At 39.6% G+C, this 27,682-nt stretch overlaps 1 protein-coding gene across 1 annotated transcript; it reads left to right on the forward strand.

Moving 5' to 3' along the window:
- LOC104075565 (zinc finger protein GLIS3-like) lies at positions 1-27,353 on the forward strand (the record flags this gene model as incomplete). The annotated part of the gene is made up of 4 exons (XM_009576108.1): positions 1-162; positions 1,589-1,699; positions 19,866-20,007; positions 27,191-27,353. Coding segments are annotated over 4 exons (578 nt in total), but the record flags the coding sequence as incomplete, so codon positions are not given.
- Positions 27,354-27,682: the final 329 nt, after the last annotated feature.

The raw sequence follows: 27,682 nt of genomic DNA on the forward strand, positions 1-27,682 counted from the left end.
TTTGAGGGTTGCAAGAAAGCCTTTTCCAGACTAGAAAATCTCAAGATTCATTTAAGGAGCCATACGGGTGAAAAGCCGTACGTTTGTCAGCACCCTGGCTGCCAGAAAGCATTCAGCAACTCCAGCGACCGCGCCAAGCACCAGAGGACACACTTGGACACTGTAAGGAAGCAGAAGTCCCATTGCAGTCCCCTGTACATTAGACTCTGTGCTCCTTTCCTCCAGCTTGGTGGCAGCAGGTAGCCCGTTACCTTAGAGGTAGGAGGGAGGAGTGTCTGATGAGGCTGTTTAAGCTGTTTCAGAAGTGACCCAGTAATGTAAGCGTGGATGAAGATGGGCCAAACCAGTTGATAAACAGGCCGCAGCTCCATGGGCTTTGCTGCAGGTAGAGGCAGTAACTTTCTCCCACTTAGGTGATCTTTAGGGAACCTGAAGTCACTATGCAAAGACACAGAAGCCATTTGCGACTCAGTTAAACTTAAGTCTGGGGCATGTACCAGAAGAGAGAGGAAGAATAATTTTGTAAATCTAAAAATTTTGATGCCAACAGATTGTTGCTTGTGAATTTGAGTCACAGCTGAGATTTGTTTAAAAACTTTCGTTTCATAACAAAAGATCGTGTTTCGTCAGAGACAAGCCGTTTCCAAAGGGCAGAAGTCCAGAAAGAAAACGAGAACAATGCCATTTGAATTAAATGGCAGTCACAAAATTTATATTACCCATTTCAAATAGTCAATAGTATGGCTGGTAAGTTAATAATTTGTACAAGGTGTTTTTGGAAATGCTTTGTGAAATGTAAATGGCTAAGTTGCAAAATAGCTAATTTCAGCAAACAGTTGGACCTAATAATGTTCATTTAATACTCTGTATTGTGGACCTACAAGTCTTCAGGGAAGACAGACAGGTTAGAACAAGCAGAAGGAGATCTTTATAGAGATTTGTATTTATTTGGTGAGTTAGATTTATTGGGCTTTCTTTTAAGAAAACTATAAAGGTATTACACGACTGGTATCTTTCTAAAATGACATGTTACTAGAAAATGTGAGCTGAAGGAGTTTGTCTTGTACGTCACATTAAAATGTGTATTTTTGCATGTAATATTTTTGAAACTTCAGTATTTAATGCTTGCTTTGGTTTTTGCTTGCTTTCTTTGTAATGTAGTAAACTAACACTTTCTTGTTCTCTTTTTCTGAAGCAGATTCTTCTATAATCCTAAACAGTCTATCTGGGCCTTTACTGCAGTTTCTGATTCACTAAAGAATGTAATTTCTGATTAAGTCAAAGATTGCTCTGAGGGTGGAAAAATTGTGAGTATAACTAGCAATATTCATTGTACTGATTACAAAAAAAAAAAGGTAACAATGAAAGGTGCCATAATGAAAGCTTTCCTTTGGTTTGTCTTCCTCATAAGACTTACTTTTCTCTTTTCCCTTTCTAATAAATTGCTGAGCATTCTGCTTGTAATAACGTACATCATTTGTGTTCTGTAGTAGTGTGGATGCAGCATCCCCAGGCTCAAAAGGGGTTCTCTTGAGTTAAAATAATCTGTGATATAACAGCTGCTTTATCCTTTTTCTTTTTGACTTAGAAACCTTATGCATGTCAGATTCCAGGATGTACTAAACGATACACAGATCCAAGTTCCCTGAGAAAGCACGTGAAAGCCCATTCTTCCAAAGACCAACAAGTCAGGAAAAAGGTAAATTTTCTACCTTGTTGACTGGTGTAAAGCTTATGTGGAGAAGTCAGTGTTCTAATATTAGATGTTTCAATTCATCTTCAAGTACCTGTGCTGATTTCAGACTGTTGATTAGAAAAAATGTTAATGGGAAATAATAGATACGGTTCTTACATAGATGATAATTTCACCTTTGACTTAATGAGGCTGCCGGCTTTAATGCTTTTTATTTTCTGATGTGATGATTAATCACTAAACATACATAATGAGGCAAATCAAACATAATTTTTGAAAACAGTAATTTTTCTTTTTAAAGTTCTGCCACTTGGTAAATACGTAGTAATACAAAATCCAGTTTACATGGCCAGTCTCAGATGGAAGGATGGATTTTGAGGGCAGATGGACAGTATGTGAGATTAAGCTCTAAATTATATTTCCATGTGTGAGACACTTCCAAATACCAAGACATTTCACAACATTGGTTCCCTGTGGATGTCAAGTCCATGAGTCAACAATTGTTTATATGTATAAGGACATCTTTGAAGAGCTGAGTTGCGAACTAAGGGAATGATTTTTTTTCCCTGAGCATTTTTCATCATATCTCCTATTAATCACTGGTACTATTTCATTAGCTTGTTCAAATCATTGAGGATAAAAATCTAAGCTTTCATTTTAAAGGAAACTGGTTCTGATGAAAGGAGAACATGCATGAACTGGTGTAGGGATAGATAAACCTTTGAGATGTAAACCCCCATGTAAAACAAGTTATAGTTTAGAAGTTTTAAAATTAAATGCCATTCATAGAAAGTAGCAAAAAAATCGCTTCATACAGCATTGGAAGCACTAAGTGACAGTCTTTAAAGCTGCAGTATAGAAATTTGAAGAGTAAGTTTTGATTCAATGCTTTGTTGAAGCAGGACATGGCAGCAGAGACCTGCGTGTCGGCCTCTGAGGAACTGGCCTGTAGTATTCTTGAGGAATTTCCTTTAAACTTATGAGTGCCCGCTCCTGTATCAGGGACAAAATAACTCATTTTCACCTTAATAAGTAGTGCTTTGGCTCCCTTGCTCCTGTGCACGCTGCCCACCGGCAGGACTGCTGAAGGAGTTCTGTGAGCCCTGCCCTGCCTAGGAGGGCAACTCAGCCACCCAGACACTGTCTTTTACAACCATGTAAAGTAAATGCCGATCAAAACGTTGCATTCTGAGAAATTTGTGTGTGATGCCTCAACTAAAACTGGCATAATGGTATTAAACTGCACTGTAACATTACTGTCGTTGAAAGAGAAATAATGTGTTATCTCCTCTCTCTCATTTTGTCAGATTGCAGTACTGTGTGGGATTTTCATTCCTGCATTTCATTCGCTATGTTATTTTGCTCATTTTCCATTCCTTCTTTGTGCCAAACAGTTTAAACCTGGCCCTTTTTACTGCTCGCTTGAGTCTCTATGGGTGCCTTCTAGACTTAAAATTGCTTATTTTTTCATCCCTGTTTGATAAAGATTAATTTATGCTCATTGGTCACCTGAGATACGTTGATATATGGAAGGGGAAATAAGCCAAACTTCCACAAAAAGAAAAGAAAAATTGTGCCATCTATCAAGCCAGATACTTAAAGCATGGACAAAGTTTGCAGTGTATAATGTTTACAAGGTACAACATAGTTACTGGACCTTTGAGAACTTATAATTGCTAACTAGCATCATGCTTTGGTATTTGAAATATTTCCTGGCAGTAATAATAACAAAAAGTAAGAAACAATAAACCTTTTAGTGCAGAATTAAGGTTATTTATGGCTTTAATTAAAAGTGAAAATTGGCTTAATGTCAAAAAAGTCTTTACAAAAATGTGAGTTCATCAAAAATAACCATAAAAATTCCAAGGTGATAAAGGCACAGTGGAGTAATACTTCCAGCCCTAGGGATCTATTCTGTTGAAAAGAATGAAACCCTTTGCTATCACACCCTGTTAGTCATGGATTCATTTAATATATTGTGCCTGACTGCTTTTAATCCTTCTTTTAACCTCCCCTTACACACCAAGTGACATTATTGTGGTGTCTTAAGATGCTGAAAATGTCCAGCAAAACATTTTAGGCATAATTTCTATGCATCATAATATTCAAGCTGTACTTCTAAAATATTCTGGTGGGATAAAAAGCAGTGCTTCCTATCTTATTTTAAAAAGTAAAAATTGCTGACTGTGCCTGGATTTCATATTCCCTTGGGGAAGATGGATGGAGCTCCTTCTAAGCAGGGAAGTCAGCGATAGAAAAGTAGACAGCACCCAAAATGAAAGCATAAAGTGATGCTGAGAGGAACGCTAATGCACAACATGCCCCTGGACTACAATTACTTTTAAAACCTGTCCTCTTCTTTTGTCGTCTCCTCCTTCCAACTTTGAAAGGACAAAAAACTTAAAAGATTTCTTTGTAAGTTGAACAGTTACCATGTGGTGCTTATTACCACAACATGTAATGGAAGCTAAGAGCCATGTGGGATTCTAAGGGAACCGGATATTTCTGTGGGTAATGAGACAGGGTTAAAAAATAAACATGAGATTTGCAAGGGATATCAGTGCTTCAAGATCATGCTTCAGGATAGAAGTCAGCATCAAGCTAAATAGATTAGGGAAAAGCATGGTTATTCTGTACTGCTCATTTGCAGTTTCTCACTCTTTCTTCTGAAATGCCAGCCACTAGTGGACACAGTGCACATAACTTAAAGCAGTCTGGATGGATCTTGGGCCTGATCTGGAAGAAGCATCTGCTTCTAAATTGATACTTTAAAATAACCTTCAGGTTGCCTAGCCTTAATTTATGTATTCTCCTGCTTTTCTCCTTCTCTCATACCATTTTTATAAACCTTTTCTCTTTCAGTTTCCTGTCTTATTCTATCTTCCACCTTTGTAGCTTTGGCTCTTTAGGATACACAACCCAAACTGAACATCTGTAGGTGGCTGAGGTGTGTATGCCGTGGTAAGACCAGTCCCAGGACTTTCTTTTGCCCCAGATATTCCTGTATTCTCTCATCTTTCACCCTGTTTCTTTCCTTTATTTTTTCAAGCAAATGCCACTTAAACATTTGACATGCTGTGTGTTTGTTAATCTTTAGCTAGCTTGGACCTCATATTAATTTAGGATCTCATGAACCATTTACCTTTTCTTTTCACCTCACATCAATAATTACCTAACAACTGTTCAGCTTTTTCAATCTTCCATGCATTTTCAAGGCAGACTAGGACCAGAAGGGGAAATGAGTGGGTTTTTAACTTTTGGGAAACTCTAAAAAGGAGAGAAATCCAGTTTTCAGCTGAGTCACTTCCTGAACTAGCAGCTTCTGTATGAAGAGGGGCTGTAACAGCCTAAACTGATTGTTTCCCAGAATCAATGGTAAACATGAAGGATTTTTGAAAGGAAAGGACGAGGAGGAAAAATTCATGGGTTGAAATTGCAATTTCATTTCTTCTTTCAAATACCCAGTAAAAACAATATAGTTACTTGGCTTGCTTTGTGGAAGTGCAGAGAGTCAGAAGAAAAGGTTAGGAAAACAGAAGGATGAGTGAGGCAGGTATTTGCTTCAGCTAATCTTTGTATTATTTATTCTTCTTACAAAACACTAACCCTATTTTCTGACTTCATAAAATCTGAAAACCATTTATGCATTAATACTTTTTGTTCTGAGTATAGACTGGCTCTGAAAATTGCCAGCCTATAATATTAGGTGCAGCTGTTAATGGTAGAAATATTGTCTATGTGAAGTCAGGGTGAATCATTATGTCTATTAGATCCTATAGTTCTTATTTGTAGAACAGCTTTAACAAGGAAGACTACAGTTGAGAGCTTTGCTTTGGTATCTTCAACAGGGATGAGTAATTTTGTTCCTTGAGTCATCCTGTGGAGTCTCTGACTAGGCAAAAAATAGGGCACTACTTGACACAACTCAGCTTATTTTCAGTTGGTTACACTTTGTGTTTTCAGTAAACAGCAAATTTGTTTCATCTGTGAATTAATGATACTGTATGTGAAAATATTAATCCATAGCTATTTTAGTTTGTAAGTCTTTTTATTGAAGTTAGTGAAAATGAAATTATGCACCATATCATTAACAAAATCCAGAGCCTGCACTATTACCTATCCAGTGATTTGAAACCAATATAGAAGGCAAATACCACCATTATGCTCTTCAAGAAGATCTATTTGTTGTGCAAGCTAGCACTCAGCCCCGTACAAGTACAAGAACATTATCTTTTTCATACAAGTATACTATGAAAAACAATTTGCTATTTCTGCAGGAGTCTTGCTGAAGAAATCTGTATTTGTAAATCTAAAGAACATATTTAATTCACTTTTAAGTATTACAGGGCAAGTCCCACTGCGAATGGAATGGGCCCTTCACGGGCTTTGTGCAGATCTTGTCATGTACATCTGCAATGTCTAATCCCTTTTTTAAAGGTTTTCTCTTTTAAAAAAGTGCATTTTAAAACAGATAAGAGATAATAAAAAAAAAGGACAAAAGATTGCTTTGATTTCATACAGCTGTTTGGCAAGGACAAGATCAGCTCGGTAACATCTACCTTATAATCTGAACAATCCAGTGATTATACTTTTAGATACGGTTTTAATTTTATCCATAATTATACCAGTGAACAACTGTTGTCGTGTATAATAGTTCTTTAAGCCAGTGTGTCCTGCCAAAAAAAAAAAAAGATTTAAAAGATTGTTTCCTTTTGATTAAAGAAAAGTGTAATAGATAAAGATGCAACTGGTTAACTCCATCTTTGGGGGAAAAAAGGAAAAGATAATTTGAGCAGTTCGGATAAACAAGACCAGCTAAAGGGAATGTAAAAGTCTTAGTCTGGGCCTTGACCTGAAAGACAATTTATGCCAAATAATATCATCTTTCAGCTAGATCAGTCTTTGATTCTGTGGCAGTTTTAACAGTGCTCAGACCATGTCTTTGATCTTGTTGTGTAAATCAGTTGTGTATCAGATACATTATATGGACAAGCTTTGAGATATTGAATGCTTACTTGAAAATTGCCCCTGAAAGCTGTCTGTCTCCGGGAAACCTGCATCACGTCAGCTCATTCAAATGGGTCTTGAGGAAACCATGCATGGATTCAGCTGACCAGATAACTTAACACCTCAGCAAGTACATAGTAAGTGATACTACTAGTTCTTTACTGGATTTTTCAGTAGAATGCAGAGGAGCATAGATCAGCTAAAGCGTGCAGTGTTTAGCCTTAACTATATTATGCTCTTTATTTATTTATTTGATTCATACTTAGTCTTAGTCTAACAGCAGTTGTGCTTGTGTCTATTTTCCTGGCTTTTTCCAGGGCAGGATTTCATACTGTCTCTGCCAGAAAGCAAATACCACGAAGGCATTGCTTTGAGAAAGGCAGTCCAAAGGACATTCCTGAAAGTTGTCTACACTTGGTGGAGGTTTTTTTGAATTGTCGTGTATATGGTACATCTACCAAATCACTAAGTAAAGAAGGAGGTGGTGAGACCTCAGGAGATAAGGGATATGTGCACAGACTTCCAGCTTGGTTCATTTCTGCCTAATAATCTTCCTTTTTGGCACAGATTGGTCAATTGTAAAATGATGGCTGAACAGTGAGTTTGGGGAGTTGTCAAAACATTCTCCCAATGAAGATGGACTCTTCCAAGATTTGTTCCTGTGGTATCTGGTTGGAAGGAGATCTTTTCAGGTGTTACTGTGCTGAGAAGGAATAAAGCACAGGCAATCAGGGTCTCTCTAATCCTGCTGCTGTTTGTGCATGATTTCTTCCATGTTACATTTATTGCTCTTTCAAAAACCAATCAGCTAGCAATGGCTGGAAGTTTTCAGAATACTTCTCCTGATTACAATAAAGAAAAAAGGTGCTACACTGTACTGCTGAGATAAAGCAGGCTGTATGACACCTCAGCCATATCTACTCCTACTTAGGATGATAGTAGAGGCTAGTAGAGCAGAGCAGTCCACACTAAGTGTGGAGCATGTTGGAAATAATGAAATAAGGATATGGATCGTCTGGCCAAAGCAATTCCTGGGATTGCCTTGCAGAGTGGCCTGCACTGATCTTGACCAGGGTTCCCGTCTGAACTGAGGGGGCTTTACAGAAGCCACCTTGCACAGCTAATAATGATCCTGCAGATATTGCTCTTCTGCCACTGTGCAACCCCCATATTAGCAAAAGGCAGATATAAAATCTCCACCTTCAGAGGCAGATCTCAGTAACTGACTTCTTCTGAAGCCTAGTCATTTTATATCCCTTTTCTAACAGTTCACTTCTTCTCCATTAGAGCCCTGTTATGTATAATGTGTATAAACCTGTCCATCTTACAATGAAACATTGTAAGAGAAATGGAAAAAACCCCAGGAGCTTAAAGACATGATTTCCCCCTGTTGAACAGTATTTCTCTGGAAATAACACATACAAGTGTTTTCATTACAGGTTAACATGGAGTTTTCTATAAAGTTTTGAGAGATTGTCTACCTTTGTATTTTGTGGGTCATGTCAGCAAATACATTATTCCCTCAGCAAAATAAGACAGAGCTCTTGCTTCTTACAGGGCTGCACACTTGATTGTTCATTGTTTACATTGTTTTACAGTAGAAGCAGGCTTTTTTATTGTGACTACATGTTGATTTTACTGTACAATCGATGAAGTTACCAGTTTGTTTAAAGATTTTGGAATAAACAAAATTTTACTCCAGCATTTAGATTTAGCAGAGAACATTAATAGAAAACAGTGTCTGATGATTTTCTTTAGCTAGTATCTTTGGTTTATTTAATTTTGCAACACTTATTTCCAGTTTTTCCTTTAATTTCTGTTCTCAGTATTTGAACTAGGCTTTTTTGTGAATCAAGAAACACAATGCTTAATGTGTTTCTTACAGGAAATAAATTCACTTCTTTTTTATTTTTTCTTACTTAGAATGTTTAATTAATGAGGGAAGAGGGAGCCAAGGAGGGTTAGAGCATTACATCATTTGTATTTCAGCAAGTTATTCAGGCACTAAGCTAGTTACCAGTGACATTGTCCATTATGTGACTATATTAATCTGGAGAAACTGCTCTGTTTGTGAACACCTGCCTCATGGGGAGCAAACAGCCAGATCCTACAGTCTGAGCCCAGTTTGCTCCTGCGTCTTTCAGGTTTCACTTGCCTGTGTTCAAACTCTTAGTTCAGATTTCACTGTTAAAACTGCAAAAGGGAGAGGATGGATTGAAGGGGAAGCAAATCTATTTTCTTGCTTTGAGAGCAGTTGAACATAAGGATATTTTCCCTCATTTGTTCTGTATGGAGTCCATTTAAAAGATGTCACTAATGCAGAAAGAAGTGCATTCAGGGGCTAAAGGTCAGTGAGCAGTGCCCATGGCAACTAAGAAACTATTCTGCAGAAAAAATGCAGTAAAGAGTAAGTGTTTTAATCCCCAACTTTAATCCCTTTACTTCCTGTTTTCAAAATGAAATATAAATCAGGCACCATGGCGTGCAGCAATTTTTCCTGAAAGGGATGTTGGCAAAAAGGGATTAGGAATGGGCAGCAGTGTTTAAGGAATTTAATCATACAATTTGTTGGAAAACTTTTGAGACTATGAATGACCAGTTCTTTTGAGTGTGGTCAGTGAGAAACAGGAAAACAGACCCTGAAAGTAATGGAGGACTGGCTGTGGCTGACCCCCCCATAGCTGCTGCAGCAGCAGCGATGTGCGCTGTGGTGGGATGCACGAGGCATGCCTCGCAAGGAAGCTCCAACATGGGGGATATGCTTTGCCAGTGGTGCATGTAGAACTCTGCTCTCCAGAGAGAAGGAAACATTGAACCCCCCCTATGGTTTTCATGGTGCTCTGGCAGTTGTGGCAGTTGTTATTATCAGGAGATTGTTGGTTCACTCTGATGTTAACATTTGCTATTTCACATCATGATTCCTCCCTGCATTTGATTACTGCCCTGAGCTTGTACTTCTGTGAGCTTCGGCAGCATGATGTGTTGAAAAGTGCACCAGAAGTAATAGTGCTGTCACTTTCGTTACATTTACACACATGCCAAAAAAAATCCAGATTGTCTCAAAACTCTGTAAACAGATATCAGTGCATGCCCATAGCATTTTGTATTCTTCAGGTTCATTTTTGGTAGCAAACAATATCCTTTTCTGCATTTGTGTGTCTTTACTTCCCTGCCACAAGCATGTGCATGAAGGTGGGCTTGAGAGAGCAGGATCCCTTCTTTCTTTAGGGGTCTGGTTGACAGAGTCCCTTGGGAGGCAGTCCTGAAGGGCAGAGGAGTCCAGAAAGGCTGGACATTCTTCAAGAGGGAAATCTTAAAAGTGCAGGAGCAGGCCGTCCCTATGTGCGGAAAGATGAGCCAGCAGGGAAGAAGACTGGCCTGGCTGAACAGAGAGCTCTGGCTGGAACTCAGGAAAAAAAAGAGAGTTTATGACCTTTGGCAGAAGGGGCAGGCAACTCAGGAGGACTACAAAGATGTTGTAAGGTTATGCAGGGAGGCAATTAGAAGAGCCAAAGCCCAATTAGAACTTTATCTGGCTATTGCCATAAAAGACAATAAAAAATGTTGCTATAAATACATTAGCAACAAAAGGAGCGCTAAGGAGAATCTCCATCCTTTATTGGATGCGGTGGGAAACATAGTGACAAAGGATGAGGAAAAGGCGGAGGTACTTAATGCCTTCTTTGCCTCAGCCTTTAATAGTAAGACCAGAAGTTTTCTGGTTACGCAGCCCCCTGAGCTGAAGACAGGGACAGGGAGGAGAATGAAGCCTCCGTAATCCAAGGGTTAGCAACCTGCTACACCACCTAGACACGCACAAGTCTATGGGGCCGGATGGGATCCACCCACAGGTACTGAGCAGAAGTGCTCACCAAGCCACTTTCAATCGTTTATCAGCAGTCCTAGCTAACTGGGGAGGTCCCAGTTGCCTGGAGGTTAGCAAATGTGACACCCATCTACAAGAAGGGCTGGAAGGAGGATCAGGGGAACTACAGGCCTGTCCGTCTGACCTCGGTGCCAGGGAAGGTTACGGAACAGATCATCTTGAGTGCCTTCACGTGGCACGTACAGGACAACCAGGAGATCAGGCCCAGTCAGCATGGGTTTATGAAAGGCAGGTCCTGCTTGACTAACCCTATCTCCTCCTATGACAAGATGACCCACTTAGTGGATGAGGGAAAGGCTGTGGATGTTGTCTACCTAGACTTTAGTATAGCTTTTGACACCATTTCCCGCAGCATTCTTCTGGAGAAACTGGCTGCTCGTGGCTTGGACGGGCATACTCTTTGCTGGGTAAAAAACTGGCTGGATGGCCAGGCCCAAAGAGTTGTGGTGAACAGAGCTAAATCCAGTTGGCGGCCGGTCACAAGTGGGGTTCCCCAGGGCTCAGTATTGGGGCCAGTTCTGTTTAATATCTTTATCAATGATCTGGATGAGGGGATTGAGTGCACCCTCAGTAAGTCTGTAGGCAACACCAAGTTGGGTGGGAGTGTTGATCTGCTCGAGGGTTAAAAGATCCCTCTACAGAGGGATCTGGACAGGCTGGATCGATGGGCTGAGGCCAATTGTATGAGGTTCAACAAGGCCAAGTGCCGGGTCCAGTATTTGGGTCATAAGAATCCCATGCAACACTACAGGCTGGGGGAAGAGTGGCTGGAAAGCTGCCCAGAGGAAAAGGACCTGGGGGTGCTGGTTGACAGCCGGCTGAACATGAGCCGGCAGTGCAGCAAGACTAGGGAAGTGATTGTCCCTTTGTTCTCGGCACTGGTGCGACCACACCTCAAATACTGTGTTTTGGGCCCCTCACTACAAGAAAGATGTTGAGGTGCTGGAGTGTGTCCAAAGAAGGGCAACGAAGCTGGTGAAGGATCTAGAGAACAAGTCTTATGAGGAGCAGCTGAGGGAACTGGGGTTGTTTGGTCTGGAGAGAAGGAGGCTGAGGAGAGACCTTATTGCTCTCTACAACTACCTGAAAGGAGGTTGTAGCGAGGTGGGTGTTGGCCTCTTCTCCCAAGTAGCAAGTGATAGGATGAGAGGAAAAGGCCTCAAGTTGTGCCAGGGGAGGTTTAGATTGGATATTAGGAAAAATTTCTTTACCGAAAGGGTTGCCAAGCCTTGGAACAGGCTGCCCAGGGAAATGGTTGAGTCACAATCCCTGGAAGTATTTAAAAAACGGGTAGATGTGGTGCTTAGGGAGGTGGACTTGGCAGTGCTAGGTTAACAGTTGGACTTCATGATCTTAAAGGTCTTTTCCAACCGAAATGATTCTATGATTCTATAATTCTATGATTCTCATTACCCAGTCACACTTCAGTCTGGACTTTAAATGTGCTATCCTGTCCATGATGCTACTTAAGCATCACTGGTATCCGAGCAAGCAAGATTGAAGCTGTGTAAAGGATACCTAAGGGGTTGCAGTTAACCACCCAGACAGCAGCCCAAACCCTTCAAGTCTTTAAGACTGTCCTTATTGAGTGTCCCTGTTCCAGGCTGGGACCTCCTCTGCGTCCATCATCGACGTGCAGATTTCACACTGCTGGAGATGGGTGTTGGCAGCTGGCCTGCATTGACAAGTACTGATTTTGGAGTCCTGAGTACTACTCCTGAAGCAATAATATACTGGCTTCACTCACAGTCCCTGTACGAGGAGGGCCTTCATCTGCCCATTTGTTTCCTCCCCGTGCTGCAGAGCTCTGCCCCACCTGCTGAGACAGTTGTTTGTGAGACTGCACCGTAAGCTGAATTAGGACTTTAACAACCACAAAAACACCAACCTGAAACAGAAATGCCCCACAATAAATGGGAGGCTGTAGGAGCTCTGAAAGTTAGCAGTGCCAGCCCAGCCAGCACATCACATCATCATCTAGCCAGGAAACACGCTAAACGGGCAACTCATGGACAGTGGATGAAACTGTACAGGGATGTCCTACGGAATCTTTTCAAGAGTAAAATCATGTGCCTGAAGACTAATAATTTTGGATCTCTTACTAGTAAAGCTGCCAAACTTTTTTCAGTTCTAGTCTTAGGCTCTAATCAAGGTAGTATTTTGAACAGATGAGTATTTCCTTGTAGGAACAGGTACATGCATGAACTTAAGTTCCAATGGAGATTAACACAAAATCAAATATTTAAAGTGAAGGCCAGTGTTATATAAAGGATGCTGCAGAGTTTAAAAAAAGAATGTGAAGTCTGAAAATCTTTGTTTCTGTATACTAACAACTGCTAATGTTATCTACAGATTTTCATGGCAATTTTTGGTAACCTGTGACAGGGAGAAAAAATGAAGCACCAGGTGGATAAGTATGTACTTATTTTCCACATTTTTCCACTCATGAAGTGAAAATTTGCTGAACAGATATATTTTGAGAAAGGGAAAGCAAATCATTCTGCAGTACAAGTGGTTTCTTTGTCAGGCTGCATTTACTTGGAAAAGCTGATGTTTAGCAATACTAAACTAGCTATATCTCCAAATCAGTCTGGCACAAAAGTGATTTTTTCCTGCTTTTTGAATGGCACACCTTAGTTCTTAGATTGCTGTTCACACAAAAACCAGCTACAAGCCTCTTAGAACTGCAAGAAAAAGAGGATGAAATAGGAAGGGTCATAGATATAATGTAGGTAGCATTTTTTATAAGATAGTTGCATGTTGTCAGATTTGATACAATCTGATATGGGGAGGGGAGAGAGGCAATGTGTGTGTGTGTGTGCACGTGCGCGCGCATGCATCTGTGTGGGTGCTTTCCAGTTCTGTGACTAGAATGAGAAAGAAAAGAAAGCAAAATTTTTGAAAATGTAAGACAGTGGATGTCACAACAAGGAGCATCCTTAGGAGCCTTCTATGTTAAAACACATTACTTCCAATTATGCAGAGCAAAATAATAATCAGTTTTCACTGGACCTATGACCGAACAAGCTTTTTTGTTTATTTCAGAAAATGGCCACTTACAATACATCTCACTGAAACTGTACTTCCCTTCTTTAAAGTAAGACACTCAGTTGGATTTTTTTTATTCAAAGTTTCCTTTCAGATCTGTCCCAGCTGCAATTTTTCCTCTTAAAATGGTGTTCTTGGTGCTCTATATCATTTTAACGAGGCGATAACCCAAACTATTCCTCATATTAGAATAATACCAATCAAAAGAAAACTCTCTGTTCTATATATAATACAGATAGAATTCATTCCAGTGTCATCAATCGTAATGTAACAGTGTTTTCCTCTTGTAGTATTACTTCAAAATCAGAATTTCTTCTTAACTTGAATTTTTTCATGGTTATCTGATTATGTAGGTTCCAGGTCCTTTTGATTTTTAATGCAAGAAGCTGAAAAACATTTTTGGTATGTTTTCCTGATTTACGCTAGGTTACAAAGATGGAAGCCATTTTTGTGTTTGAACTCAAATATTTGTAGTAAAACTTTGAGAGGAGCAAAATTAACTATTTCTTGTATAGAACCTAACTTCCCTACAGTGCAGATAGGCTAGTTGAACCTGATTTTTATTGTGTTTTCCTGGCCGACCATTTAATTGAAACAGAATGTAAGAGCAGATGAAAATAGCATGCACACATATCTGAAAGCTGTGGTAGACAATTAGTAGAATAATGAATGCTATGGCTCTCTAGAAATCCTGACCAGATGACTCAGTGGAAACAAAGGTTATTGAGGAATCCCTTCTGTCTGCTTTGCTTCTTTACCCCAAGATGTCTGTAGCCTCCAGAGGCAAGAATTAGGACACTGAGTAAGCGTAACCTTTTAGCAAGCGTAAACTTTTATTGTCTGTTTTCAAAAAGGTTTAGTACTGTGCAGGAAAGCACTGGACCTTGAAGCTGATCTGTGTGAGTGAAGGTATGATATAGCAAGCAAACCTATAATATAAGTAAACACTGTTACACAGTATGGCTTCATATTGAACTTGTAATTTTCTAGTGGTCACATCTGTGTACTGTCAATGTCATGATACTTAACAGGATATAATTTTACTCTAACTGTACAAGCAAATATTAAATTTTGGCTACTCCTTCAGAAGAACTAGTACAATATGTAGCTTTACATAGACAGGTCATGCTTCCCTCTCCCAATGCCAGCTTAACTTACAGACAATAAAAATGAGTGGAAGACTACTGGCTTATTCTCTACTTGACAAATAGCACTTAGTAAACTTAATACACAGACTATGTGAATAACAGAAATTCCTCCTTAGCTTTATAATGAAAACAAAAACATATTTATAAAGCTGTTCCAGTTAGTGTAAAACAATTCCTCTGAAAGAAAAAAGTATTTAGAGGTTTTTTGCTGGTTTTAGACTGGCAAACACAGATCTAACCTGCATCAAAATAAGTAGACTATAACCAATGTCTCCCTTATGTATGGAAATACTGTACTAGGTGCACAGCATACATACAGTCCATTAAGCCTGCTTTCCTGAAAGCAAGATTGAAAATGCTGTGATTTGATGACATAACTGGCATGTTTGAGTGACTGGAGGAGTCCAGACTTTGCTGAAGAATTACTAGAGTTAATCTGAGTACAGATAGGCAGGTTTTGAAGTTACTGAGATCCTATTTTACGTGGTTTGGAAACAAACTAATAATGTTTGAGAAATCCTAAGCTACTTCTCTTCTGACTAAGTGTATTCATAAACACACATTTCTTATGTTTTCCTTGATGGTGTCTGATTTCTATTGAACAGGAATAATGCTAAAGAAACCAGCCAGATTGTACAAAAACATGCAGATCTCAGATAAAACACACATTGCTTAGAGAAATATAAAACAAATGATCTTTTCTTTTAAGGAGACATTTTCTCTGGAATTATGTCATGCATCAAATTTATAGCACATCTCTGCTCTTGGGCTCAAATATAATGAAATTGAAAATTGAAGAATGTAGAATCTTGCTGACTTCTAGTTACTTCTACTTGAATCATTTAATCTTGGGTAATTATTTAATCATATCTAAAATGTACAGGAGTAGAATTTCCATCCATTGTCTGAAAACTGATAAACATTAGTTGATTGTCACAGAAGTAAAACAATTGTAAATCATGACTGACAGTGATTTGTTTTGTGTATTAGAAGAAACTGCCACATTGTGATAATGGGAGTGTCTCTGATTTCCAAATACAAAAATTCACAAGTCTACCATACAACTGTGGTATTAAAATCAAAAATCTATTATTTAGAACAAATATTTCATATATGGAAGTTATAAGTGAGCTGAGCAGTTGATTGTTAACTTGCACCTTGGTCAGCCATAAATTCAGGCTACATTACAGCACACGGAAAACATTAGTGCTCAGCATGGCAAAATTGTCAGTTACTGATTTTATCATTCAGCAAGGTAAGTTCAAGTTTTCAGTTCCAGTGTGATTGTACAGGTGCTCAGCTGACTGATCATGAGAGAAGAAAGGTGATCACAGAGGAAGCAAGGTATTGCAGCCAGGATGCTGGGAGATTTGTGCTGGGATGTGATTTATACAGAAAGTCAAAGAGAGTGTCAACTGTCTTTTACAGTTGGTTGATAAGTCTACACTCTAGGCTGGAAAGGAAATGCATTGTCTTTAGAGCAAAGCAAGAAACAGACTGCAGCAGTCTGCAGATCTGGTCAATTATTATTTCTCCTTTATAACTTTTTAAGTGAAGATAAAATTTTATGGATGCAATGAATGGTTGGTTTATTTGCTTGTTTTTAAGATCATCTGTCTGTTCTGTGTTTCTTCACATAGTAAAGAAAAAAACCGTAACTCAAATTTCTCTGCACTTGACAAAATGGAAAATGTTTCGTTAAAACTTTTTATTAAGTTTTCTATGAAATATGCAAAAATGTTTGACTGAGATAGAGAGGGTTTTCACCCTGAAGTCTTTACATGAAAAAAAAATGCCTTGATCAGCCATATTTGAACCAGGATGTGTTTTTTGCAGTCTGTTTTGTTCCAAAAAGGCCACAGCTTATGCCAGTCCTGTTAATGGTACAGAGGAAAGATCTCGAACAACATTACACAGAGGATGAGCTTTAGATGGCAGAGGAAGGAGGACCCAACAACCAAAGCATGGTTACTGTCCCTCTCAAGAGAAAACAGTAATGGTGGGGAATGGAGTTTTCCAGAAGTTATGTCTAGTTTGGGAAGCAGCTGTGATTTAATGGCTGGTTCTGCTAAAGGAAGCTTATCCATTTCTGGTCCTGCTCTGCTAAGCAGTAGAGAAGAGGTCCTCTACCTCTTGCTCCCTACCTTTTCCAACGGTGCAACAGTCATTACTCTTAAAGAGCAACTCGCATACATACCCTGCAGTAAAAGTTACTCCCAGCACCTGTTGTCTGGTGAGAGTTTACAGAAGGCCTATGGTAGCATTTTAATGGCAATTCAAATTAGTAGTGTGTGTCTGCAGTTGCACAAATCAGTGTAATACCCACCTCTTGCTCAGGATATTTCATTATATGTATGTTAAATACATATATTGTCATTCTAAAATTACGTATTATAATATGCAATACATGTATGTGTGTGTGTATGTAAGTTATAAAATCTGTATTTCTAGCCCTTGTGGTTGAAAATAGGAATCAATAATAACGAATGCATGGATTAAGAACTATCTTCAGAAATCAGATCACAGCTGTCTCCCAGTGTTTGTTTCACCATTTTTGATTTTCTGTTGGAGATCCTGGGTTTTGTTTGTTTTTATAAACATTGACAATTGGGCAAGCCAGAAAATCTATGTCAGCACAGGTTGTCATGGTAGATTTGTTCTCAGTATCAAAGGTTTTGCAAATGCAAAACAAACCTCCTGAACATTGCAAAATAGAAAAACGTGTAAAATAGGCTGTTGCTGTTATTTAATACTTGTAACTAATGTGTAAATACTTAGCTCTCATTTCCTTGTCCTGCTCACTGTTTCATCCTTGTGAGTGCTGTCTGATCACAGAAAATTGATCAGTTTTTTACTCACAAAAAAAAAAAATTGCGCAAACAAACAAACAACTTCACGCAGGCAACCTCTTTAAATTTGTATTCTGTGTGATAGAATCCTGATCTTTTTATAGAAGTCAGATTTTTTTCATATTTATTTTCATATTAGATTCCATAGAAATTTAAAGTCACATAATGCTCATTAATAATGTAACATATAAGAATTTGAATCTGGATATATCTGGCATTTAATTTCACATGCACTTAATTTTGTGAAAAAGCCATGTTACTAGTGATAGTAGTAAAAACAGAATAATTACCGGATAACAGCAGGCAGCCATACATGCTACACTGGAAGAAACGTTTGTGCTTAAAATAGATTGTAAATATGAATAATAAATGTAAAGCATTTGTCAGGGTGTTTCTCCCTTTCTTTCTCCCTTTCTTCCTTTTCGCCCTCTTTCTCTCCCCCTTCTCTCTTTCTCTGTACAATTCTAGAATAACAAGTTCTAGAATAACAAATATACCTCACAAAGGTGGTGTACCTTGGAGCTTAATAATGACTCACTAAATTTTTAAGAGAAGGAATAATCTACAGCATGCAGTTTCTGCATAGGTATCATAGGCTGCATAATATCTCTTATTACAGTCACCCTAACTCAGGTGCTTATGATGTGTAAGACCATCTCTCCATTCTGTTGCAATGGTTTTATACTAATGCATTTCGTCAGAAGTCATTTGATTGATTATCAGCATCTTGTGGCACAATAATGGGTTGTTCTACAGTTGCATTAGAATCATTCCCTCTTACTCTTTTTTCTTCATTTCTGAGTATAGGATGGACAGAAATTTCTCTTGTTGCTCCTTCTCCCCTTAGGAGTTCGTTAGAGGTGCTAGGTTATGTTCTAGTTACTGTTACCTGCTCACCTTTCATGGCACCAAACAGAGAGGAGAAGCCTCAGCTGCATCTGTGAGATTTGCTCCTTGGGATTCTGATGCATGAGTGCAGCAAATCCTACTGCGCTAGGTCAGGTTTCTGTCCATCATGCTGCGTGAACTATCTCTTCATCAGCATGGGTGACAGGACAGGATATTTATCTGCATCTCAGCCACTGCAGTGGCCCACATGCATATAAGCATAGACCCTCCTTTTTCGTGCTTTTAAGTGAATGCACCAGCCTGTGAGCCGACATGGCTGTAAGGAACAGGCAAATTTTTGTTATATATAATAGTAACAACAGGCAGGGGGTTGGGACAGGCATCAGTCCCAGCAGCCTGCAGCAGCATCCATCTGCCAGAAACCTCAGGGTGTAGTTTTGCATTACAGCTAAGACAGCCTTTTGTCAGGGTGCTGCAAAAGGCTTTCTCCCTTTTCCTTATTTTGGTTTTGGGATTTTTTTTTAATTGTATTTTTTTATTGTATTGTATTGTAGCCTCAGGGTGAGACTGTTCATCCAATTTCATCCAAAGGAAAACTCTTCTTATGAATCCGCTTATTAATTATTTGCAGAGTGAATTTTCTGCTGGATCAGCCAGATAAACAGACTTGCTGTTGATGGAGCAGGTACCAGGCAAGTGGCCATGCATGCAGCTGAGACTAGTGGCAGTGACGGAGCACTCACTTTCAGATCAATTCAGCCATATTGTGAAACAAATGCAGTCCTAGTCACTTTAACAATGTGGTCTCGAGACAACTTTGGTCCATATAAAGTGATACCACTTCCATCCTGACCATCTTGAATGATATCACTGGCTGCTCGCTCCCAGTCCCTCGTTTCCACTGCCACGAGCACCTTTGCTTTTCTGGTCCTTTCAGTGAGCCAGTTCAGGGCACTAAACCAGCAGGAAAATATTTATATTTTTTATAGTATGCCTCTGTTGATAGAAGAGATGTCAGACATTTGATACATCTCCATTATCCATGAATCCGGACACTCTTCTTTCTTTTGCAGTGTATGACAAGAGAACACATGTAAGTCCGTCTGTCCAAGGTCCCATCTGTAGAAGTAGCCCTTGTCCTGAGTACAGTCTTGTTAAGCATTTGGAAGAGTTTCCTTCTTCAGATTCAAAAAATGCCTGCTATAATGGAAGGATATTAACCAGAATTTAAAAAAGAAGAATTCTGCTTGTGCTCCATTTCTTTCTCTAACCCCTCAACACTTCTTCATTATAATTTTTCAGTGTCTTAAGGATTTGTGTGATTTATTTCCTTTTTTTTTATCCATGTTATAATAATTTCTCCTTTTTTGTCTCTTGTGTTTCAGTTGCGATCGAGCTCAGAGCTTGGCCAGGACATCCTGAATGACTGCCTCGCAATTCAGCCCCTCCAGCCAGCCCCGTCACCGCATGATGCTGCAGATAATACCATGGGACAATCCCCAGGGCCTGCTCACGATATTTACTCAGGTATAGAAAAAGTCAGATAAACAGCCTGCTATATTATTGCTCACTTAAGATTAGGGATAATTTTGCAGAGTAGGATGTACTCTAAAATCTGTATCTATCTCATGAGAAGGATAGAATCTGCAAAGTAATACACAAAGGTAGATTTTGAACAGATTTTTACACATTTTTTGAAGGGAGGCAGGACAAATCATATTTTGTCCATGAAAAGACCTACTGCAACAAAGAGCAATATTTTTGCTCTACAGACATTTGACTTCTGCTAGCAATTCACTTCTACCATTCCTTGTAGACGTCTTGAATTCATTAAGCTGAATTTAAAATCAAAGGAGTATTTTTCCTTTTCCTTATTCATGGATCACATATCAGTTTTTCAATAGATCTGCATTAATAAACTTAAACGCTGCATTATGAGCTCTCATATTATGACTATAAATATGCCAATAAGCACATTTATGCTATAAATGTGATAATCCTATTTTATTGTTTCAGTTAGGTACCTGAGATTTTCTTATTAAAATACCTAACTCTGTCATACCTGGCTAAATGTACAATTGTTCACATTTCAGCTAAATTTGAAACATTTGATGAGTTATGAGTGATAATACATCTCAAAGCTCAAGACAATGATGGACAGGATGTTAACATTTTTAATGTAGTATTTTAGTAGTTGTAAAGACATCTGGTTTTAACTTTCAGGCAGAATGCATTACATATTCTAGCAATTCAACTTTTAATTGAGAACCAGATGTAGGGAGTGAAAGAATTGGCTGAGTGTTATATGCAGTGCTGAAAATGACATTGTATAGAAGTGGCCACTTCAATAAGTAGTTTTATTTTACTGAGAGGCTTGTAAATGTATCAATTCTATGATATATTTTTGTCAAGGCTGTTGTGAGCTACACACTAGTTGGTGGTGATATAGGTTTATATGACAAAAATCATGAAATTTAAAGCTGTGATTGACTGTATCCTAATATATAAAGAAGTTGGTATTACTTGTATGCTGTTAACTTTTAAATGCCTTAGTCTGAGTATAGGCTGTGTGTGGCATCTGTTACTTGAAAGCTAAAGGAGATTTCAGATTTTAAAGGCCTGATTTTGGCCAGGGAACATCTAACGACATGGTGTTGGTTACAGTTGCTTATTTTATATTGTACTTTGAGAGGGAGTTGGATAGTGAGGAATGTTAAGGTTTAAAAAATTATTTACTGGCATTACCCAGTGTAATGTGCAAAACTGAGAGAGAATAAAAGACTCAGCTTTTCCTTTTCCTTTCAAGTCCCGAGATGGGATGGAAGCTAGGTGGGGACAGTGGGGACTAGTGGGGACAGAGACCAAGTTTTCAGAAATTGAGGACATTCACACAGGAGAATTCTGCCGGAATCTGTTGAGCACTCAGCTCTTTTACCAGTCTAGCTTCCAGACTATGATTAAGTGTCAAACTCCAGCTGCTGGGTCAATCCAAACCTAGGCTGACAGCAGCTTAAACAAACTGCTGCCCCTTGACTCGTCAGGATCCAAAGCCGAGTAAAGCTATTGCCTCCGGCCAGCCCTTAGCTGGCAATTGTCTGCAGTCATGATGTCCCACAGACAGCTTCTGAGACTGTGGCATTACTTCTTGTAATCTCATTCATGCCTTGCCTTCCAATACTTGGGGTTTACAGCACTACTAAGGACATTCTTTGATATAATAATTCATTTTGGTTTTTTCTTACTTGGCACTACTTCCTATTGTGCAGCAATTTTTATAGTATTAATCAACATACTTTTATCAGCATTAATTTCTCTGTAATAAACTGCTTTCCTTTACATGTGTCCACAGCTACCTGTAACTTGGCAAATTTCTCATAGTTTTTTTTGCTTGTGTTGTTTCACATCAATTAACTGAGAGTATTATGTCAGGTATAGATGAATCCATGTCACTTCATTTTGACAACCAGCCAATCCAGTTGAAATGAATTGTTTCATTAACTACTCATCAGGGCTGCAACACTTGGAGACAGGCTTATTTATCTCCATAATGTGATTTTGTCTTCTGCTCTACTTCTTAATGCATGATGGCTTCTTAAGTTCAATGAACACTGGAGTCTTCAGATCTACAGATGAGCTGGGCAGGCTTGTCGTGGTTTAACCCCAGCCAGCAACTAAACCCCACCCAGCCGCTCGCTCACTCCCCCAACCTCCAGCGGGATGGGGGAGAGAATCGGGAGAGTAAAAGTAAGAAAACTCATGGGTTGAGATAAGAACAGTTTAATAAATGAAATAAAGGAGGAGAAGAAGAAGAATAAGAATGACAAAATATACAAAATGAGTGATCCACGATGCAATTGCTCACCACCCGAGCAGCCAGCGCTGCTGCCTGGTCAACTCCCCCCCAGCTTATATACTGAGCGTGACATCATACAGTACAGAATACCCCGTTTGCCAGTTTGGATTAGCTGTCCTGGCTATGCTCCTTCCCAGCTTCTTGTGCAACTGGCAGCGCTTGGGAAGCTGCGAAGTCCTTGACCAGTGTAAAAACTAATTACCTGCACGTGGCAGGGTGTGGGAGGCCGAAAAGAGAAACAAAAAGTCCCCGGTGCAAGCACCACCCAGCACACCCAGCAACAACCAAAGCATCAGTAGGCCATCAACGCCCCTCTCATACCAAACCCAAAACACAGCACACCCCCCAAGCTACTGGGAAGAAAGTTAACTCTGTCCCAGGCGGAACCAGGACAGGATCAAGGCAACATAGGCAGCGTGTTTTACATTTGCTGGAATTACCACTTACGGCTCAACACAGCACATGCCCGCATACTCCTGGCCACGAAATCCTGTAGGGAAGTATGGGCTCCCTAGGGAAAGTGAGAGGGGAGAATATATGGAGGTGATGCTCCCGAGTGCAAAAAGCATTTCAGATTTTTCCTTCTGTGCACTAGTAAATCACTTGTTCACAAAAACCACATAAATATTCCTTAGAGAAATGGAAGGTTAAATATAGTAATTAAAAGAAACACTCTTACAAATGTATGTATGTAATTTTAATTGACTGAGCTACAAAATGAAACCTTCACACTGTCTTATTCTATATGGAAAGAATTTTTAGCCCTACTCCAAATTCATGCTGGCAGTGGTAAAAGGAGAGATATTTTGGGGGCAGAAATAGATTTACAGAGTGCTGATTTGACAGTAATAAATCCAAGATAGTAAATTATACCATTGTTGGTAATTTGCAAAGGAGAGGGTCATTCTTCTGCATTTAAAAAATGTTCCATGAAATTACAGGTTTCAGGCTCCATTAAAAAAAAAAGAAATTTTTTTTAGGCTTTGGATTCTATAACTTCTTAAATGCTACTTTTCTGTCTTTTTTTTTTAAAGGAACCTTATTCAGAATCAGTTTTTTCTCTTCCAACCATCCAATTTGTTCCTATGCATTATGAGAATGCATGTGAATTTAGCTTCTCACAGAGAAGCCTTTGCAGAGATATTCTCATGGAGAATTCTTATGTGTTGATAAATTGATTTGTGATGAGACTCCAGAAATGAAAACATGGCTCTTCCCCCTCTGTGGCTGAAACTTTGTGAGTGTAACCCAATCCAAGGTTCATATTCAGGACTAACAGGCTATATCCATCTTGTAAATCGTGGTGTAGCTTAAGCTTTTTAAGGGGCACGGAGGAACAGCATCAACAATTCTTTTTTGTTGTTCTTCTGTTTTGTTTTTTTTTCCCAGAATATCTGAATCTTTTAAAAATTACTTTAAGTGTGTTAGTTTATCTTGTATTGATAGAGAGAAAAAGCTTGGTTTAGGAAGCCTTTTTGTTAAGTATTACTTAATTCTGCATCTTTCTGTGTGGACCTACGTGGTGGTGGTATATTGGAGTCAGTGAGCATGCTGGTTGCCATGTACATTTGTTTAGTTTCATACCATTCAAATAAGGTGTTTAATGGGATCAGGCACTGGAAAGGCATTCCTTTGTGTAGATATTTCCTGCCAGCACTTTGAGCAAGCAACTCACATTTACAGCTAAACCACTAGAAAAGCTTGCCGCACACACAGCTCCCAAGAAAAAGTGGTCAAGTTATCTAGCAATTTCTTAAATAGTGTCCAAACTTTTCTGTCAGTCTCTTAAGACTAGCTCTACTAGGGAAATGACCTGTCACTGACAATATTTGTTGATTGCCATAAGTCTGTAGACTGCCGATGGCTGACAAGGTTTCCCTTCAACTAGTACTTGCAAGGTTCAGGTAGTAGCTTGGACCAATGCCATGTCTACACTAGGAAGTTTTAATAGTAGCATTTCCACTGGGATGCAGCTGCCAGCATTGTGATTTCATTTCATTGGATGCCTGCAGAGGTGCTTTTGTCAGCACAGTACCTCTATGCAGCAAGAAGCTGCACTGACAAAAGATGTGTTGCGCTGCCCGCAGGTGTTATATGGTCTCCCACACCATCATTCATGGTGTCGCTCTTGGAGGCTTCATTACAAGGCACTGTGGGAGCCCAGGTATGCTCTTCTGTCATCCTGTGATCATTTAACATACCCTGTGTACAGGAGTATGTTTTTGCAGCTAATATGTATGCTTTTTCGTCCTTAAATATCCTACCTGCCCCTCTAGTGCCTGCCATAGTTAGCTCTTACTTTACACTGTGTACTGTCTCTTCATCAAAAACAGAAAAAAAGTACGGAGAAATTGCTGGGAAACCTAGCCAAAAGGTACTACAGTAGCAGATGCTGCTACGATGGTGAATATTGCAGTGGGCTTTAGGTTGCTCTCGTTCAGAGAAAGGACAGATGGTTGCCCATGCCTGGCTGCAGATAACCTTTTCCCAAGGACAGAGTTGCCAGGTCTTGGGCAGTGCTGTGGGAAGAACCTGTGCTACCACTGCAGCCTGGACCAGCTAGAAATGTGCAAGCACAACTTAGAAAATACTTGCCTGAAATCCTTATTATGGTTGTGGCAGAGAACAGCTATGACAGGGAAGAACAACTCTTGCTACCTTCTGCTGGAAACGAAGTCATAGTCCAGCCTTTTTACTCCTCATCAACCACAGCTTTGAAGAAATTTGTTTTAAACTCAAAGAGTACTGGGAAACTAGGTCATTGTATTTTCGTACAGATTTTAATGTTTTTTCATGGAAGAATGCAAGTTACCCTATTTTTGCAAGGAATAATTTAAATAGTTTCTGTTTTTATTTAGATAATTGGGGTTCTCCTGTGCAATGTACTGATTGGTTAAATATTCCCTCTGCTGCTTCTGCCAGAATGTGCATTTGGTCGTTTTTCAGTATTTTCTTCTGTGCTGCATGTAAGCATAAAATAATAAATTCAAAAGGCCATTCCTTTGTTTTCCCCTCTGCATTCGTCTTGCTACTCTGAGAGATGGATGTGGCGAGAGTGATTTTTGGGGTGTATGAGCAAAGTGAAAAAACAAAAAAACTACCTTCCCCTGTCCTTGTGGGGTTATTCCTCAGCCCTTTCTTAGTGAGTTACTCTGCTGGCTTAAGTGATGTTTCATCTCCCTGTGGGATCTGCATCCTTCCTACCTCTCTTAAGGTTTGGGATGCCTTCTACTATCAGATGTCAGTTGTCATTTGCGTTGTGATTAGGAGGCTCTGGTCCATATAAGAATTCTCAAACAGCAGAGGCTAGTGCCAAGGGCAGCCGCAGGCGTTTTTGTTGGTCCTCCTGGCCATGTGGTAGGGCAGCCTCCACTCCTCCAGCTTTGCCCACCAGTGTGGCTCATGCAAACTTTCCCTAAACTTTGACATTACCTTTGCAGCATCTATATTAGATGTTTTTATTTACAAAGTGGTTTCCTCTCTGTCATCTTGTACTGTCTGTCATCTCCACCAGCTGAAAGATGTCCAGGACTGCTCTTTAATGATGCTACAGCATAATTAAACTCCTGAGCCTTTCCTTAACTCTGCCTTCTCCTGGTGAATATCTAGTGTGTCACAAAGGCTGGCTTGTGAGTATGAATAGAGGCTTTCCAGAAATAGGCTGAGGACTTGCGAGATGAGGTGGACTTTTCACCCTTTTGATCTTGGGTAGCAACATTCAAAATTGTCACCTGTGAAATAGTTTTCTTGAAGACGGATCTGTGGTGGGGTTACTCCTAAAGTAGTGTTTGTTTTGCTAGGACTGCAGCATCCATGCAGGTATTTTAGCTGAGAAAGGTCTTTTACCAGTGACAGTGCCCTTTGAGGAACTGGTTTAAATTCTAGGATTTTATCAATAATTTTGAATCATTAGCTACAACGTATTCACTAAGTAAGTTTTATAGGTAGAATTTTATTCTGTAAACTAGGCCTAAACAATACTTTTTTATAAAGACACTGGAATATATGACAGCCAAACAGTGAGCCATCATTTTCATCTTGTAGACAGCCTATCTAATTCGTTCTCAGGGTTCATAAAATATTTAAGAGCATGTATTCAGCTGCCATTCAACATCGACATAAGCTACCTGAAACAGATGAAAGTAAAAATAATTGAGTAACTGGATTTTCAGAGGGATTTGGTAATCAGTGTCTTATCTTTTGATTGCGTGATTTAAAGAATTTCTAAAAATGAGGTTACAGGATTTGGGGTCTACTAATTAGGATATTCAGAGGGAGTCCTGTATTGCTTTTTGTTTAATCATCCAGAAGCTTTCCCTATTTGGAATGTGTACAAGAGCAACCTCATAGAAAATTATGAAACTGTTAATGCTAGTTTAAAATTTTTGTATGCATTACTGGGGAGTCTGGGGGCAATATTTGAGTTTGGGTTGACCTCTTCAAGAAATTTGGGATTTTTACAGCTAAGGGGAAAATGTAGAAAGTATTTCACTATTTACAAAACTGTGCTTTCTGTTCACTAGCTCTAAAAATACATATCTTAGGAAGTATTTGTCACCTCTTCTACAACAGGAAGCTATAGAAGATTTGCAGCATTATTCAGACAAAATTCCCAAGACAAGAAGCACAGCTATGTCATGGCTGGTTTTATGAAAATGTCATTTGGGAGCAGCAAAGATTATTTAGTTATTTTTTCTGTAGTTTTTTCCTTCCCTTTGGACAGGAAACAATGCTTGAGAAAAACAAGTTAGTTGCTAAGAATTGCTTTAGAGAAGGTGTTATCCGCTGTTAGTATCTGGTCAGTTATCAATGCTATCGCCTGCCTGATGAGGGTTATTTCTCTCCTTTTGCTTTCAGCAGCTGTGTTCCCCAGCACACAGACAAGTCGAAGTGGAGCAGCAGCTGGGGCAGTGTCCTTGTCCCACCCCAGCAGCCACCCCTCCCCAGGACGTAATGTACAGGGTAGTCCTCTCCATCCTCCCCCCCAGTTACCTCTTCTCTCAGCTGCGGACTCAGAGAGGTAAGACCAGCCCCTGCTTTCCCCACGCTGAGCCTGGGGCAGGGCTGCCTTCAGAGCTGCCGGGAAGGGTAGAAACTGAATTGTCAGTGTGCAGAGAGTCGCTGGTGGCAGCCCCTGGGTAACAATTGTGCTGGGTATGGGTTTACCAGGGGAAGGAGAAGTGAAAGGGATGCTGTTATCCCAGCCTGGGCAGGGAGGCTTTCCATCCATCTCCATTTCAGGTACTTCCTCCAATCCCCTCTTGATCTCCACCAATGGCCTGAGCAAGTAAAGTCATAGTGGCTGGGGGACTAAACTTCAGAGGACCCCCGCCCTACCTTACAGAAAGG

This window comes from Fulmarus glacialis, unplaced genomic scaffold (genome assembly GCF_000690835.1).
Source record: "Fulmarus glacialis isolate BGI_N327 unplaced genomic scaffold, ASM69083v1 scaffold9894, whole genome shotgun sequence".
In the NCBI taxonomy this organism is placed as follows: Eukaryota; Metazoa; Chordata; class Aves; order Procellariiformes; family Procellariidae; genus Fulmarus; species Fulmarus glacialis.